The following is a 17,541-nucleotide window of genomic DNA, read 5'->3' on the forward strand; positions in this document are numbered from 1 at the left end:
TGAATGTGCAGGGCTTCATTAACACATCATTATCACCAGTTCTTATCTCGAAAGGGTCGACAAAATCGAGCTTTGCTTCGCTGTGTTGTGTTCTGTTCTTCAGTGTTCCAGATATTTGATATTTTTAAACTGATTTTGGACCCCTGAGGTGAGCTGAAACTGTATAGACTATCGCAGATAGTCCACTGCGCAGCTCAAGTCCATCCCACGTTACGAAACAGCAACCTCGAGGGATTCATGTAACAACAAATGCATCAGCCACGAACCATGACAGCGAATCTGAATGATATGTTTAGATAAAATGTTTTGGCCTTACAGCAGAGGGATTGTGTTTGCGGAAATGTCTTAGGGGGCACTATGTAAAGTCATTTTCTTGAATGTAATTGTACTTGGCTTGTACTCCGCTCTCCAGAGAGCTCAGTCCCCATGAGACTTCTTCGAAATAGCATTAAAGGCCTGTATGCTCAAACGGCAATAGAAAAGACAGTACACTATGGTTACATCGTAGTATTTTCGAAACCAAAGCGACGAATTCATATAAAACTAAATGTTCTGTAACACCTTGAGGTGTCTAATTTTCCAGCCGATTATTAATATCTGTGTTTTGCAGCTTTTTTTTTGCTGTTCCTCGGCTTGTGGTAATAGTGAGCAAACATACAATGAATGCTGTGTTTGAAAAGGGTAATATGAAGTGGGGGTGTGAAGTGTGAGCAAAGAGTGTGTGTGTGTAAGTGTGTGAAGCAAAACAATATATTAATATGCACAAGAGATGAAAGAGAAATGCTCAAATACATTTAGAGCTTTCTGTAATGGAGGAATGAATACAATTTGATGGAGAAGTGTAATTTTTTAATTAGAAAAGGTGGAGTTTAAAAATGCAGCATAAAGCAACCACAGGAGGTGCGTTTATCAACATGAGCTCCACAATGTATTAAAAAGAAAAACCTGATTTCTGTTTGGAAATGCAACAGTGCATCGACGCCTATGCTGCAGTCATCGTCTAGAAAACCCACTTGTGCCCGCACTCTCCTCTCCTTTTCCCTATGCTGTCTGTTCCCTTCAAATTCAATAACCTCCCAGCTGTGTGTTTCTCCAGGGATTCCCCAGCAGCTCCCCTGGCCCACAGACAGACTGCAGAGTCTGTGGGGAACCTGACACAACATAAACTCCACTGTGAAGCAAAGGTGTCAGAGTCTATGGGCTGCATCTCCGCTGATCGAGCAGCCATGAAAATGTGACAGCCTTTTTTTTTTATTATCATTTTTATTATTTCTTCTCACTTTAAAGGCTGCAGCAAAAAAATAAAAACACATGTGGTTAACACGAGCGTAGTGTGTTCGGTGCGGCGGCGGCGGCGTGGGCTGCAGTCATAGCAAAAAAAAACTAAGTATAGATTCTGTGGCCTATTTAGATATTGTTTATGTGAGGATGGACTACACAGAACCGTTAGCGGGCTTAGCTCGGACTGAGGATCCAAAGTATTATGGGGAGTGTGAGGAAAAGATGACAGTGACCCAGTTGGACCTACTTTGTGCGAATGGATAAAAAGGAAAGCAGAAGCCTTTTGATTTAAAGTCTGCTCTTTGTTCAAAGATTCAGTCTTTGACTGTTATTACATGAAACTATGTTGGTGAATTATGAGCTTACTACCGCCGTTCTCAGAGGACTTCTCTCACACTGTACTGAACATACTTTGCTTTTGTTTCAGTCTATATTTAGATTCCCTCTCTTCTCCCAATATCATTAAGAGCCGTGCAGCAGATCCTTTGGATTTAGGAATATTGTTCCTCACCCATAGATCTCAATTAATAATCCAGAGAGAGAGAAGATGCACACAAACATACCTTAGGGAGGCTATATGTATCTAGTATACTTAGCAAGCACTCAGGAGCCCTTGTAACCCCAGACAGTTCTTCACCTCTTCTGGGGATAAAACACTCAACCTGACCAACAAGGCATGTCACCCGGAAAAAAAAGCTCTGTTTGTTTCTCTTCCCACTAAATGCTGCTGAAGTGGGCGTGGATGTAGAGCTGCTGTTGTATATGTATGTATGGACATAGATTGTTTTTTGTAATTCCCAAGTACTGTAAGAGCTTATAGTTTTATTTATTAATGTGTGTATTTATGCACATAGTTTAAAGAGGACCTATGGTGGTTATTTTCAGGTGCATACTTGTATTTTGGGTTTCTACCTGAACAGGTTTACATGCTTTAATGGTCAAAAACATTTTACTTTTCTCATACCGTCTGTGCTGCAGCACCTCTTCTCACCCTCTGTCTGAAACGCTCTGTTTGAGCCTCTTCCCCTAAAAGAGCCCAGTCTGCTCTGATTGGTCAGCTAGCCAACTGTTGTGATTGGTCAAACGAAACAAACTCTTCCGACTCCGCTCCAACTAACTAGCTTTGTTTTTGAGGGCGTACCAAACTAGCCGCCAAGCAGGTATTATGCAAACGTGTTACTTGGTGACATCACCACATTACGGAAGAAAAGGCGGGACTTCAAGCGAGGTGTTTCAGGCTGTTCAGGAGCAGTGTCTCTGTGGGGTGGACTCTTTGCAACTTTGCAGACCTTTTACATGCAAAAAAACCCAACAACTATATAACACACTAAAGGAAAAGGAAAAGGCTCAAAAGTATAATAGGTCCCCTTTAATATGACATAAGAAATTATATTTTCACCCCAAAAGTTAATTCAAAATGTTAAAAATGTGGCAAATTTTGGTGAAATTATTCTGATTGTTTCACAGACTCTAATTTGCTGCAATGGGTCAGAGATAAAAAAAAATATCCCTCTTGATGCTGAAATACTGTAAAAAAAAAAATAAAAAAAATAAAATAAATAAAAACACAATGAGCCACTTTATAATAGGTTTTAATCATGTTAACAGAAATGACAAAAACAAAAAAAGAAAGCAGTTTGTGCATGAAAATGTCACCAGCAATGCTTGTTTGGCCTACGGTAGAAGACGAGATTAAAAGTAATCACTTCCCTATGAATATTGTGTTTCCAGCATACATTATGAACAGACACTTCCTGTGTAATTACTGGAGGACGGTACTGTATGTGGCAAATTGTTCCCCAGTGCATGCACTCCCACACACAAACACACTTTTTTCAAGCACTGTGCTGGTGTTGTTATTAGATTACTACACGTACTTGAGTATTGATTTACCATAACTGCAGATAGGGCTGAGGTTTATTCTGTGCTTGGTTGATGTTGTGTGTTTTGATAATGGTGTTCTCATTTTATGGCACTCTGAATTATATAGTGGCTTTTACTTACCCCGTTGATGCATCACTGATATTCACATAGTCAGTTCTGGCACTAATTGTTAAATTGTCATTTGGGGAAATATAGTAATTTGCTTTCTTGCTGAGAGTTAGATGAGAAGATTGAAACCACTCTTATGTATAATAAATATGAAGCTGTGTGGAGTCTCCACTGGTTGCAACCTCACGGTGACGACAAGACTCCAATAAGTTGCTGGTATATAACATTAATAGTCTGACACATAACCCCCCTTTAAAACCATAATTACGTTTTAGTTTTTGTCCAGTAAGGATTAAACAAATGAAATATAATGTGTTAATTTGTTTAGCTTTAGAGGTGTTGGGAGGTGTATTTTGTTAACTTCAAACCATTTCACTATTTGTGGCTAAATATTTAGCTAGACATGAGATTGGTATCAGTCTTCACATCTAACTCCCTGACAAAATCTACTAAATGCTTCAATCTTCAACTGTGTTTTGTGGCATTAAAATACATTTTTATACTGCTTAATCAAGTAGATTAGACGAGTGCTGAATTGAGAGGAAAATGCTTAACAAAAAAAGCAAAAAAGGTAGATTTCCTGTTTTTTAATCACTTTTACTCTATCTCTTCTTTTACCTTTTACAGGTGGGAATATATGGCTTCACAATACACCAATATGCCCTGTCACTCTGTCCAATTTCCAATGGACATCGACCAAGAAAAAGGAAAGGCATGGAGATTCCTTGCAGGGATTACACAATGACGTATAAAGGCAGAACAAACTCATCTTTCCGTTTCTCATATCCCCTCTTCCTCCCATCTTGCTTATTCTCCTTTTGTCCCAAAGAAGGACATTTTTGTCTCATGGGGGATAACGATATTGACGTCGAGAGATGAGTTATTGATTGAGAGGAGAGGACAGCGTTGACATGCGGCAGATTACTCCAGGTATACCGAGCTTAAGCATTCATACCTGTACGTATGTGTACATGTATGAAGGAATATTCATTTCAGTCTCAGCTGATATGTATCTATTGAGTTTTGTACAACATGACAAACACGTGTAGTGAGGGAGGAGGAGGATGTGGGTGTTTGTCTCCTCTGCGGGCCTCATGAGCTTTCTCTGCTCGCTACATTATCTTAACATGTTGGGGAAATTGATGCAACACCGCTTTGTTCCAACGCCTTACGATATATATATGTGGAGATAATGAGATTGCGTTGTTTCCTGATTGAATGGGATGATGATGACATCGATATGAAATAGCTGTGGTCCTCCCTCGGCTTTCTGCGCTGTATTCCACATAGATGGAATCTGTCTTCTCTGGCATTTGACCTGGCATTGGTTTTGCGCTGATTGAATCATTGGAAAATAAGCACCCAAGGAGCTCAGCCACAAACTAGAGGCCTTTTATTCCAAAATGATGCTCAAGAAATTGGATGCAAAGCTCTGCAGAATTGGTCCAATGTCAAAAAGAGTCAAACGTCTGACGCGGAGACAGTTTCTAGTGTATCATTTTGTGGAGGATGTCAACGGCCATAGCAACGTACAGAGCAAATAGATCCCCACCGGCAATTATGCAAATGTGGATGTGACATGTGAGCGTGATGCGACGAGAGGGGAATTCACCACCAACACTTGGCTGCTCTGTCGCTGCTGCTATACTGCTACCATTAGCATTAGCATTGTTCACACATCCTCTCATCTCAGGCCGCTTCCACACCCCTCCCCCCTCCCACCCTCCACCACGTCTCCATCCTCCCATCCTCCTCCTCCTCCTCCCTGCCTGCGTCCTCTCTTTCCTGTTCTCGCTGCGGTGTTGCTATAGCAACGGAGAAATGTGGGAATACCTCCGTCCTTCAGAGCGCAGGAGAGAGGAGAGAGAGAGAGGGGGAGAGAGATAGAGGCAGGCAGAGAGGAAGAGGGAGACAGACAGAGGAGTGAAGGGGTAGACAGAAGAAGAGACAAGAGGAGAGGAGAAGAGGAGGGAAGGGAAGGAAGTGTGGAAAAGACTGTTAATTAAAAGACAGAGAGCGAGTGGCTGTGACTCACTGCCTGAATGGACACCATTGCCTGTCACTTAGCCCCTGACTCCGAGCATTTTGTCCCCCCCCCCCCTCCTCCCTAAAAGCCACCCTCCCATTGATATTCAGTCTCTGTGATGGAGAAGACGCCACTGTTATCTGACTGGAGGGGGTGGTGGGTGCCAGCGTGGGTGTGGGTGGGGGTGGGTTCGACTGAGATGGCACGGTGTCGCACAGCCATGGCGTAGCTTCACGCTGGGCCCTACGCACGCCATTTGTTTGACGATCCATGTGTTCTGGATGTCTCCATTTGTAGTGAGGCTGCAGTTTCCATGACAACGCCCGGCCTGAAATAGCACCCCGGTTTCCTCCCTCTCTCCCTCTCTCCCTCTCTCCCTCTCTCCCCCTCTCTCTCTCTCTCGTCCGCTCACAATACACTCATAACTGTTCATTCCTGATCTTGGGCCTCGTTCTATCATGTTGAGATGTCCCATACTGCTCATCTCAATTCATCATATGGATTGAAGCATATGAAGGCCCCCGCACATCCCCCCCACCAACCCCCTTTAACCGACCGTCACCATCATCGCCTTCACACACACACACACACACACACACACACACATGCGCGCACGCGTACACAAGCATCACTTCTCCTCCCACCTCTTATCTCCCATTTTCAGTCTCTCGGTCGCCCTGCAACAGATTCTGTCAACATGCATCAACCTCTGTGTTGCCATGACAACGGTCTTGAAAATCACTGCAATTATTTCAACAAAGACAAAAACACTACAGCCACTCGGGGGAGAGCGAGGAAAAAGGATGTGTGTGTGTGTGTGTGTGTTTTTTATGTTTGTGTGACTGATGCAGAGTTGTGAGTCTGTGCATGCGTGTTTAGTGACCCTTCAATGAACTGGTGTGTATCAACTGCGGCGCAAATGTGCATACAGTATGACGGTGTGTGTGTGTGTGTGTGTGTACAGTACGTGTGTGTGTGTGTGTGTGTGTCTCTTGCCCTCATATGGTGAAACTCCTTTCTTTTCCGCCACTCAGACCCTTGAGAATGTATATGTTGTTGTGTAGAACAGTGCGGGTGGACTCACTGACCCATTTGTAACACGTGTATGTTTTTTCAAAGCCAACCATACCAGCTACAGTACGACACGTGTGTGTTGTGTGTGTGCGTGTGTGTGCCATAGACAGTGAGAGCATTACTGTGCAGGGCTGTGATATAGAGAGAAAGAGTAAAACAGATGGGCAGAGAGACATCTGCACAACGGTGGAAAGTTTACATATCTCCTCAAGGACTGTACTTTGATGTACTTGTACTTGATTATTTCCACTGTATGCTACTCGATACTTTTATACGTTACATTTCATGCTGAACACCGTATTTGAAATTAGTTCCGATAACGTGTGCTGAAAGTGAATGCATGAGTATGTTTCAAAAGCAGACAGTTTGCATTATATATACTCTTACAGTAGAATTTTCTGTTGTTAATACTGTACAGTGCTGTTACTTCTGCTGAAAGCACAAGGCTGGTGATATTCTATAATTCTATTATTGTAAACAATTCCCACAAAAAGACCAAAATTGTGTCACTCAGCCTCATGTCCATTAGTTCCTAGTGAAGATGTAAGTCTTTAAAGGTGCTCTAGAACATTAATATTGCAGCAAACAACTATTTGCTATGTAAAGATATAGAGGAGTAATGTCTACTTGAGCAGAGAATGAAGTCACTCTCCCTCCGTCTGTGTTGTAATCAGAGCTTCTCTGTGCATCGTTGACATAGCCGAGTTCATGCACATGAGGGTGCCCAACTGGCTAGCTCACAGCCATCACTCTGCACTGCGCTCATACCTAAAAAAAAAATTATCCGCTGAGTTACAGACGTGTTTCAATGGCATCACGTGACGGACACAGAAGTTGAAGTACCATTGTTCGGCCTCTACAAAAATTGGGATCAACAACCGGCGCTCCTCCTGGAGGCTTGGTCTGCTCTGCCGTCACCATGTTGAGAGCTGTTCAGAGGCAAAAGAAATGCTCCTAATCTGTCATTTAGCACCTTTAATACTACACAGTATTGTACTTCTGCTTAAAGGTATGGTCGTCAGTGTTGTTCAATTACATTTTTGAAGGCTAGTGATATTCTATATTTTTGTTATTGTAAACAAATCCCACGAAAAGACCAGAATTGTGGCTTTTAGCCCATTGCGAAAAATGTAAATCTTTAAAAAAATTGGTTATAAATATATAGTATTAAAAGGCTAAATGATTTCCTTTATCAGCCGGGCACTGTAGTTTTTACCAAACATCACTCAAACAGGAGACAATATTGTGTTTGTTGTTGGGGACTATTTTCAGCCACAGATTTGGTGCGCTATGAGTATTTACAGCACCAGGACGTGTGTGTGGGATTGACTCAAAATAAACTACAATGTTTGTTGTAATAAAGGATGTCACCCAGTGCAGTGGTGTGATTAATCCTGTGTTTTTAATAGTTTTTGGATGACGATGGCTCAGATTGAAGAATAAGCTGTATCGGGGAAAATGGGATTTGGTGACAATAAGAAAAATATGAAATATCACCAGACTTATGCTTGATGTAAATGTGGATGCAATTGAGTGTTTTTACATTGTGGTATTGTTATTTTAACTTAAAGTGAATTCTTGCCATGTGTGTTACCACATGTGCTCTTTTCAAATTAACGTCAATTAATTGAATGCGTCGAACATTCATGTTACACTGACAAGCCCCCCCTGTGAATACTGTACTGTGCATCACTTAGTACAACAGATCTTATCTTGCACGTATCAAGCATGATGTCAATGCTATATGGCTCTAAATCTTCACACTCACTAATCCCATTGTATCCCATAAAGCTGCTTTGATACTAACAGATACTTACATGTGTGTCGAGTCATGGAAAACACTCCAGGCCCTGTAATTTTGGGGCCAAACCCACGGCGGATGACATAGCAAGTTATAATGAGTGTTTGTGGCCCCGGGCCAGTGTGTAAGTGTGTATGTGTGTGCTTATGCTGGTAGGAGTACAATTTGAGAAGCCAGGTGGGCGCGTCTTAACCCATTTTCTTTGTCATATTGTTACTCTAAAGCCAGAGTGTCCTTAAGAATATATGACTGTGGGTTTATTCACATTGAGGGGTCAAATATGTTTCCTTAAGTTGAAAAGATGACTCAAATATATGTGTGCCGAGGGGGGGTTGTCATGTCGCTGCACAGCAGGGAATTGGGAGAGACAGTGATTTGGACTTCAGTCCACGATGAAGTAGATTGGGATCAGAAATCCTTGGGGAGAGAGAGAGAGAGTGAGAGAGAGGGAGAGAGAGAGAGACGAGGTCAGGTAGGAGGGCTATAAAAGCACTCCCTCTTTTACTCGAACATGCACTTAATGTCAACCCGAGTGTGACTGAAGATTTGGGATGCACAGCAGTCCTTCCTCTGTTCTGTAACTCGTTTGACTGAAGCAGCAGAATGTGTGAACGAGTGTGCTGAGGTAAGTGTTTGTTTACGTGATCCGCCAAATCTCTCCTGACAAGGCATTTTGTTGTGCTCTACATACTGTACATCCATGTATTCTTAATGAATGTGTAAATCAAGTTGACATAAATACTACTACAGGGTTGTAGTAGTTAAAGATACACATTTTACACGTTATATGACTAATCTAAAAGACACATTTTGCACAGCCATTGCCTGAAATTAAATACAAGTGTTCATCATATTCTGCTCCTTAATGGCCTTTTACAATTAAAATTGTTTCCCCTCCTGTAAGCAGGGAACTCTGTGAAGGAGAAAGACATCAACTAGTCAAAAAGATGTGGAAGTTCCAGAAAAGTTCGGGCTGTTTGTTCCTCCTCTGTTGCGTCTGCTTCACTGAGTGCCGGGTGCTGAAGTTTGTCGTGGCTGTAAGTTTCCTTTTCTTCCTGTGTGCATGATTAACAATGATGACATTTCATATTAAGCTGTCTTACAACATTTGAGATCACATAAGACTGATATGACTGTGCATTTGTTGCTGATTACACTGTATTTTTCTGCTCAGTGAGCGTTATTATATTTACACATTTATTGTGACAAAGGATTACTTTGAGCCTAAACTCCAACAGTGTCGGGCGTATCTCTCCCAGACACTACTGCTCCCTTCATAAACCTCTTTGCATATCTTTCTTTAACACCATAGTTCCGTGATAGAAAAAGACAATTGAGGGATTTAAGTGAAAATCACAAATGTTTTTCCTATGATGTCCTCTTGTATGTTATACTAGTGTGTTTGTCAATTACAAATGTCTATTTTCTGTTAGTTTATAATTTAATGTAGCTTGACAGTTATTACTTTAGCTAAAGTAATGGTTAGATTTGCTACGTGCTATCTAGTAATTCAATTTTGTTAACTGCCTCATTAGTCTGTTTATTATGTGTGTTGATTGAATTAAATTTTTATTGCGCCATTATTTGCTAATAATTAATTGTTTAAAGGGACAGTGTGTAGGATTGCAGATTGCAACCAACTGAGTACCCCTCCACTCACTCCTCCCTTTCCAAGACTGCCGTAACGTGAGCCACTGAGTGCAAAACCGTGGTAACGCCGTTCGCCTCGCTCAGAGGTCATCCTCACCATAATAACACTACATTAGGAGCAACGGAAGTCAGACGGCGACTAGCGGTACCACAGTTTTGCACTCTGTGGCTCACATTACGGCAGTTTCACAAGCTTGTCGGAGAACTACGGTGACCTTCAGGTAACGTAAAAACATGAAAGGCTCTCTCTAGATCCAGTGTTTGGTTTGTCCGTTCTGGGCTACTGTAGAAACATGACGGAGCAACACGGCTGAATCCGTGAAAAGGACCCGCTCCCTATGTAGATATGAAGGGCTCATTCTAAGCTAACGAAAACACAACAATTCTTAGTTTCAGGTGATTACACACTAATGAAAACAATATTGAATATTATATTCCATTTCTGCTAATAGATCACCCGAAATGTTACACACTGTTCCTTTAAATGTGTTTTAATTCAACTGTCCTATTCCATTTTGGCTTAGTTCAGTTTGAAGGTGTTTTGCATCAAAAAAGTCAGTGGGTGTTGGAAAATAACAATTATCTCTAAAAGCAACCCATGACTTTGTTGACTTGACTCTGTGGTTGGCTTTTTCTTGAGGTTTCACATCCAAATTATATCTGAAGTTCAAATCACTGTGGTGCTAACAAGAGTGACTCAGATGTGTCCATAATCCAGTTTAATCAACCTGTGTGTCATGCCACTGCTCAGAAAGTGAGTCCTCTGGTTAATAATACTAACGGAGCAGTCATCAGAATGACTCTTCTGTGTCTCAAATCCAGGCTGAACTGTCCAAGATCACAGGTTTCTATTTCTGACTTCTGTCTCAGGGTGGATTTTTCCCCTAGAGTACACAGTGTAATGGCTGGCACAGCAGCGTGGCATCTGAATCCATGTGACATTATCTGTTATGACTTTTTAAGGTGTTCCGACATGGCGATCGATCGCCTATCGAGTCGTATCCCAGGGATCCTCATGGGGAGGAAGTGTGGGCTCAGGGCTTCGGACAGCTGACTGAGGTATTGTGAGTATGTGTTTGTGTGTGTGTGTGTGTGTGTGTGTGTGTGTGTGTGTGTGTGTGTCATCATTATCATTTTGGCAAACAGGTTTTGGCAAACAAAATAACCAAATATGTAGAGCTTTTAGTTTTAAATAGTGTAAAAATTCCACCAATCTCAATTTTCCCCTACTTTTCCTGTCGTGGGGGGCTGGAGTATGGTGGCCCAGAGGTGCAAAACACAATAACATTACAGAAAACACAGCAGCAAAACCAAAACCACAACAATAAAACCAATTTAAAAAATCCAAAACACAAAAATATGTCAGAAAACAGTTGTATTTTGTAAAATGTTGTTTTGTTTTGCACCTCGGGGCCACCATACTGGAGCCTATCCCAGCATCAACTGGGGTGACACCAGTGGGCTCTGATAAGTGAAGCCAATGCAGAAGTGCCTTAAACTTGCATTCTCTCTAATAGCCAGCAGGGGGCGACTCCTCTGGTTGCAAAAAGAAGTCTGATTGTATAGAAGTCTATGAGAAAATGACCCTACTTCTCACTTGATTTATTACCTCAGTAAACATTGTAAATATGAGTTTATGAGCTCAATTGCAACTCTTCTTCAATACAGCATGATGTTCATTTAGTAAATTATGGTCCCATTTAGAGTCAAATAGACCATAAAGCAGGGTGACACAATGACTTCACTAGTTTAAAATTAAAAAAATTTAAATAAAACTTCATATAAAATTTGACAAGAAATTCACGTACAGAGTAAGTACAAAAAAGGCACAAGTCTAAGCTCTTTTGTAACTTTATATAGGAGCAGTAGCTTTAGATGTGGGGTCAAAAATCAGACTATATTTCACTTGTGATCTGTAAAATCAGTTTAAGTCTTGAGATGGAGGAAAAGCTTGCTGTAGAATTTTAATTAAATTCCTTCCTACTGTGACATTGTTCTGCTCTCGGGCAATTAGCCGGTTTACGGTGAATAAACTTATCACTCCTGGCTCTAGGAGGCCCCGTAGAACGGGTGAAAATGTGTTATTTTATGTAAATAAGTTGAATTTGACCTTAAATCTGCCAAATCTACAGCAAAAGGTCAGATTCGACAAAGATTAACGGTGCTCGCAATTTTCCTTTCAGCTGGGCATGAAACAACAGTTTGAGCTGGGCAGGTTTCTAAGGAGGCGGTATGGCAACTTTCTCAGCGAGGACTACAACAACAAAGAGGTATATGTGTGCAGACATGTGTGTGTGAATTTTTTTTTTTTTTTTTTTCAGACGTCCCCTGTGAGCCTGTGTGCTCATTGTCACTTAATGCGATTGTCATGTGTGCCCTTGGCCTAACATGTGAAATCATGTGTCTGTATTGGCTGTAACACCGTACGCTAAGTTAATGAGCGTGACTCATGTTGGTGATATCACTGCCACGACCTTATAATGTGCCACAACATGTGTGGTAATTTTACCCCTGGGCTCCATGTAAACATGCATGCTCAGCAATACTGTCATTATGATCTGATTTCTGCTTTCTTTTCCTGTCTCTGTTTTCTTAACACTTAACACTCTTTTTTCTCTCTTACCCATCCCCCCCTCTCTCCATCTCCATCTCCATCTCCATCTCCATCTCCATCCTTGCATTCAGTCCTCTCCTCCCTCTTAAATAACACGCAATTACCACAAAAATAACAGCTCTTCTCAGTACCTGTCACTGGCGATTTGTCGCCCAAGTCTCTGTCAACTTGCACCGTACCTTTCCCCGCGCTGCCATGTCTGTTTTAATTTGACAAAAAAGGGAGGGGGAAAAAAAAGAAGCGTTCTCGGCATCACAGGAACATCCAACCTTATCAGTGTGATTTACTGTGTGCAAAAACCTGACACGGGGTGACAGAGAGATATAGACGAGCGAAGGCTGATGTCAGAAGAGATCACAGTAAGACGGATCTTTTTTCCCCTCCCTCCCTCTCTCATCCATTTGGATCTCTTCTGACTACCCTCCTCTTCATGTTAAGGGAATACCTCAGTTGATTTACAGCTCGCTCATGATACACCGCTGCTTTGCTGGGTGCACTTATTTTTACATCTGTATTGTATAAAAATAGAAACAGAAATGCATTTCCACTTTCTATAAAAAGTAAACCTGATTGTCCCATTTGGAAGAACAGAAATCAGCGCCAAGCCATGTAGTACCAACATATGGATGCATTTCGTTCTTTCCGTGTTTCCAACAGTTCTACGTGAGGAGCACTGACTACGACCGCACGCTGATGAGCGCCCAGGCCTGCCTTGCTGGGATGTTCCCCCCAACCAGACGCCCGCCTCCCATCATGCCCCAGTTACTGTGGCGGCCTATTCCAGTGCACACCATCCCCAGGGCCCAGGACAAGGTGGGCTGCTGAGCCACATAAATATTTCCTTTCACACGGCAGCCGCACTCCAAATAGAAACTTGTACAAGTTCATTTGAGTCTCCCTCTGTAACGCTCCATGTGGCTGCCTGTGTTCACCTCAGCTGTGAACCTGCTGCGCTGAAATTCCCCACTGTTTTAAAGTGTGAAACGAACATATAATTGTGCCCAGAAGACTTGCAGTACCCGCAGTAAATGTGCATTATTTCCACTGATGCTGTTGTTTTCGATTTTCTCAAGCTGTTGAAGTCTCCGGGCAAAGACTGTCCAAGGTTCAGAGCGCTGATGACGGAGACCTTTGAGAGCGAGCACTACCAGAGGTTCCTCAGGGCTCACCAGGTGAGACAAACCACAGAAGAAGATTGTACTGTACTATAACTCATCCTCAGTATCTATTCAATGACGTTCTACTCGCAGCTCAGTTTGTGTTAAACATCACTTTTCCATGAGTCATGTGCCTGTTAACCACTAAAAACTTGTTTGTAACTCTTGAATTATATAATCAGAACTGCTGTGAATAATACTTTTTCCTCACCTTCTTTTCTGCTTATCCGTGCCTCCATTTGTAAATTAACAAACACTGCGAAATGCACATTTGTGTAAAACAGTGAAACATATACTTCACAGTTGCCGGTGCCAACGTTATCGGCACCTCCGGTGGATGTGTTAGTTCTGCTGTAGACATTGTGTCCTCTCAGTGATTTTTCTCAGGCACGGTGACTCCAGTGCCTCGAAAAAGCTGCACAGCGCAATTTCTCTCACATTCTCAGAGACGCTAATTAACGGTTGGATTGAATTAGATTAAGAATTACAATGAAAAGGTTTTAATTAAACAGAGTCCCATGTGCTGCCTATTAAGGTGATCAGGACGGAGCCCTCCTGCGTTGAATTTTCACACCCTCTGCTGGAGGCACAGTACCTACCTGCAAGACCCGAAATGGTGCCATTTCTCAACAGTCACTGAATCAATATACAACACTAATCCATACAATTAACCAACTAATTTCAGCAATGTTTTAGTTATTTTATCAGTGCATCTGCAAAATGAAACCCCCAAAAAGTTTATTCCCATAAAAATGGCAATTTAAGTGTTATTTTTCTTCGAACATTATCACCGGAAAGGATGAGTTCAGTGTTGTGATGGAGAGTAATAAGTGCTGTACTTGAGTGCAATTTTGATTGAATTTTCATTATATGTTACTTTATTCTTATACCCCACAGCATTTCAGTGGGAAATATTGCACATTTTAGTCCACTATGTTTATTTGACAGTAGGAGTTACTACTTACTCATCAGATTAAGATTTTAACAGATGAAAATCACATGATAAATGTATAGAATATTATGTATTGTTAAAGATTAAACCAGTGGTTTCCAGCCTTTTTGGCTTCATGACCCCCTAAAAAAAAAACATTGTCTAGTTTGGGCCCTTCAAGTTTCAGATGTTCCCCTCTAATTTTCTGACAGCTTTTCATTTAAATGACTTAAATGAACAGTGTGTTGCATTTAGGGGGGATCTATTGGCAGAAATGGATCTATGGATGAATATTAGTAAGTAGGTTTTCTGCACCTGAAAATAAGAAAAGAAAGTGTTTTCGTTAGCTTATAATGAGCCGTTTATATCTACATACGGAGCCCAGAATAGACGAATCAAACTCTTGGCTCTAGATAGGGCCATTCGCATTTTTTTGCATTTTCGTGTTTTCGTGTCGGCCATCGTAGTTCTCCTACACGCTTGGCACACGGGAGAAGTTTCAGTTGGTTGCAATCTGCAACCTCTACGCTAGATGCCGCCAAATCCTAAACACTGTACCTTTAAAGAAGTATCCAATATTTTACTGAAAAACAAAACTTAAAGTCCCAAATATGAATAAAAAAATAAAAATCATTCATTATCTCATGACATTAATTTAATAGCCGTCAGCTTATCAATAAATAGTTGCAGCTCAACGCTGGACTAAACTGTATAAAAACAAGCTCCACCCAGTAGGGCCATCTTCAACAGCTAAATACTCGCTGTGACTTTGAATGCAGAACTTTTACTTATAATGGAGTAATTGTAGATAAATGTATTGACACTTTTACATGAGTAAAGGGTCTGAATATCTCTTCCACCACTGGTTGAATATTATGTTCTAACTCTTTTCTGCACATTGCAGTACTTTGTGGAGGGACTTTCCAACTACACTGGCTACCCCGTCTCCAAACTGGTTGGCAAAAAAATATGGAGGGTCTACGACACTCTTACCTGCCAGGTATACTTGATGTTGCACACATAAACCCAATTATACTACCTGTATTTTTATAAATTCTTCAATTACTGATGTGAACCAACAGCAGCTGCAGAGCAGTGAGACAAACAAAGAGAAGGGATCTGTTTCCTTCAACACGTCTGCAGAGAGATGGGGATGGGGAGGGGGCGTGGGGAAGCGTGGGGAAACCATTTTTATACATACAGTAAGACATGAATAGGACAACATATTGAAATGATAATTAAAGCATTGTGAGATGGGTGGATTCTAGGCCAGGTTGAATACGCTCATTCACACTTGCAGAAATGAGCATCTGTTATCTTCAGACCGCCTCTAAAAATAGCCGGGATAATGGAAACGATGAAATGCAGCCATTTAAACCCCCTTTGTCTAGATTCATGTGTTGTGTAATGTGATTATTAGCGTGGTGCGGGGGTAATGAATGCTATTTTCTTGTGCAGAGGATCCATAACTTGACTCTCCCACGCTGGGCCACCCAAGACGTCCTGGACACCCTGAAGAGAATTGCATCATTCGAGGTCATGTACAGCATCCTCAGTCACAAGCGGAAAGAAAAGGCCAGGCTCTCGGGAGGTGAGGGATTCACATTAGAGGCAATTAATTTAAAGCGCTGTTGTGAGAAAAGAGTAAAAAAAGCTCAGTGTGTCTAATGTTGTGACTGCTGGCGGAGGCTTTGTTTATGCCACCGACTGCAGGGTAAAGTGCTGGGCCGGGCTCCCCAAAAGCACATTAGCACATATGAGCTAATGGAACAAAGATGATTACAAGACGCTCAGTAAGGTCAAAACGATTGGTGTCTGGGAAAATTCCATTTGCACTGTTGACACTGATGTGTTAATTTATCAGGGGTGCTGCTGAACGCCATCCTGAGGAATTTCTCCAGGGCTGTCGAGCAAGGGAGCTCTCTCAGATTCATTATGTACTCAGCTGTGAGTTCAAACGCTTGCACACATTCAGAATCTATCGTCGTTTATTGTATCTCCTCACCTCCTTGATGTTTCTCGTTCCAGCATGACTCGACCCTCATCACCCTGCAGGCGGCTCTGGACGTGTACAACGGCCTTCTCCCTCCATACGCTTCCTGTCAGCTCTTTGAGTTCTACCAGGAGTATGATGGGTAATGACGTCCCCTGCCTGCTCTCTTTGCATAATTAACACGCTTTATCTAGGTCAGATGGCCAAAACGCGCCACATTTTGAGCACTGTTTAGCCGCACCATTCTGTTTTTCCTTTTCAATTCGATGGCAGGCATTCAGGCCTGCGTCGGCCAAATTAGCACATGATACAATTTACATAACACTTACCACAAGTGTGTGTCGTCTCATTGTGTTAATCCCCCAGTTCTTACACTCTGGAGCTGTATTACCGCAATGATTCCTGGCGCGACCCCTACCCCAACGCTGTGCCAGGATGCAACGGGTTGAACCCCTGCCCTTTGTCCATGTTCACCGAGCTGGTGCGGGATGTGCTGGCGGACGACTGGAGGCCGAGTGCGGCTTTAGGACGAGATTGTCAAGCACAGGTGAAGATTTCTTACATTCTTGCACCGACTTCTATTTCGACACACATTTTGGCATCGTTAAAAAACGCTTCGCTGCAATATGTTTATTCCTGTGTGTTCACTTCAGGGACCGCAGTGTGGGGGATTTTCAGCACAGACTGTCTGATTTAAAAATATCAAGGCTTTTTGGAAACCCTCCAAATGTTCCATATTCGCATATACCTAAAGCACAGGATTGTTGTCTCCCACAGGTGTCATAACAGTTCTTGCAGTGGCCGTGGGTCTCCTGGCAGTGGCGCTGTTGTTCAGCATAGGAGTGGCGATCCACAGGAGGAGAGCGCACTACTCCAGGGAGGTGTAGTGCAGACGACTGTCACGCATGTGCCAAAAGTACAGAAAGGTGCTCCTCTAATAATAATGTGCCATGTATTTTAATATTTTAGATCCTTATTGGGTGTGTGTGGAGGGGTTTTGTGAGCTCTTTACTTCTTCTTCT

General features: G+C 42.1%; 1 protein-coding gene across 2 annotated transcripts; it reads left to right on the plus strand.

Annotated features, from left to right (window-relative positions):
* The first annotated feature begins 8,604 nt into the window (after nt 1-8,604).
* On the plus strand, nt 8,605-17,515 carry LOC119479076 (testicular acid phosphatase homolog). Of its 2 annotated transcripts, none has more exons than XM_037754300.1 (12): nt 8,605-8,799; nt 9,079-9,211; nt 10,788-10,883; nt 12,008-12,094; nt 13,096-13,251; nt 13,512-13,610; nt 15,431-15,526; nt 15,985-16,117; nt 16,391-16,473; nt 16,555-16,661; nt 16,886-17,066; nt 17,297-17,515. In XM_037754300.1, the coding sequence occupies exons 2-12, from the start codon at nt 9,122-9,124 to the stop codon at nt 17,303-17,305; spliced, it is 1,137 nt and encodes a 378-aa protein (XP_037610228.1). In that variant the 5' UTR covers nt 8,605-8,799; nt 9,079-9,121; the 3' UTR covers nt 17,306-17,515. The 2 variants fall into 2 exon arrangements, with proteins under 2 accessions (XP_037610228.1, XP_037610227.1); XM_037754299.1 differs by having other exon boundaries at nt 8,607-8,799; nt 9,082-9,211; nt 17,297-17,514.
* Nucleotides 17,516-17,541: the final 26 nt, after the last annotated feature.

This window comes from Sebastes umbrosus, chromosome 20 (assembly GCF_015220745.1).
Source record: "Sebastes umbrosus isolate fSebUmb1 chromosome 20, fSebUmb1.pri, whole genome shotgun sequence".
Taxonomy (NCBI): domain Eukaryota; kingdom Metazoa; phylum Chordata; class Actinopteri; order Perciformes; family Sebastidae; genus Sebastes; species Sebastes umbrosus.

Bases quoted from the DNA above. Each gene is read 5' to 3' on its own strand.
- LOC119479076 (XM_037754300.1), top strand. From the start codon at position 9,122: ATGTGGAAGTTCCAGAAAAGTTCGGGCTGTTTGTTCCTCCTCTGTTGC. The intron at 13,252-13,511 runs GTGGGCTGCTGA...GATTTTCTCAAG, and splicing joins TCCCCAGGGCCCAGGACAAG to CTGTTGAAGTCTCCGGGCAA. The intron at 16,474-16,554 runs GTGAGTTCAAAC...TTCTCGTTCCAG, and splicing joins GATTCATTATGTACTCAGCT to CATGACTCGACCCTCATCAC.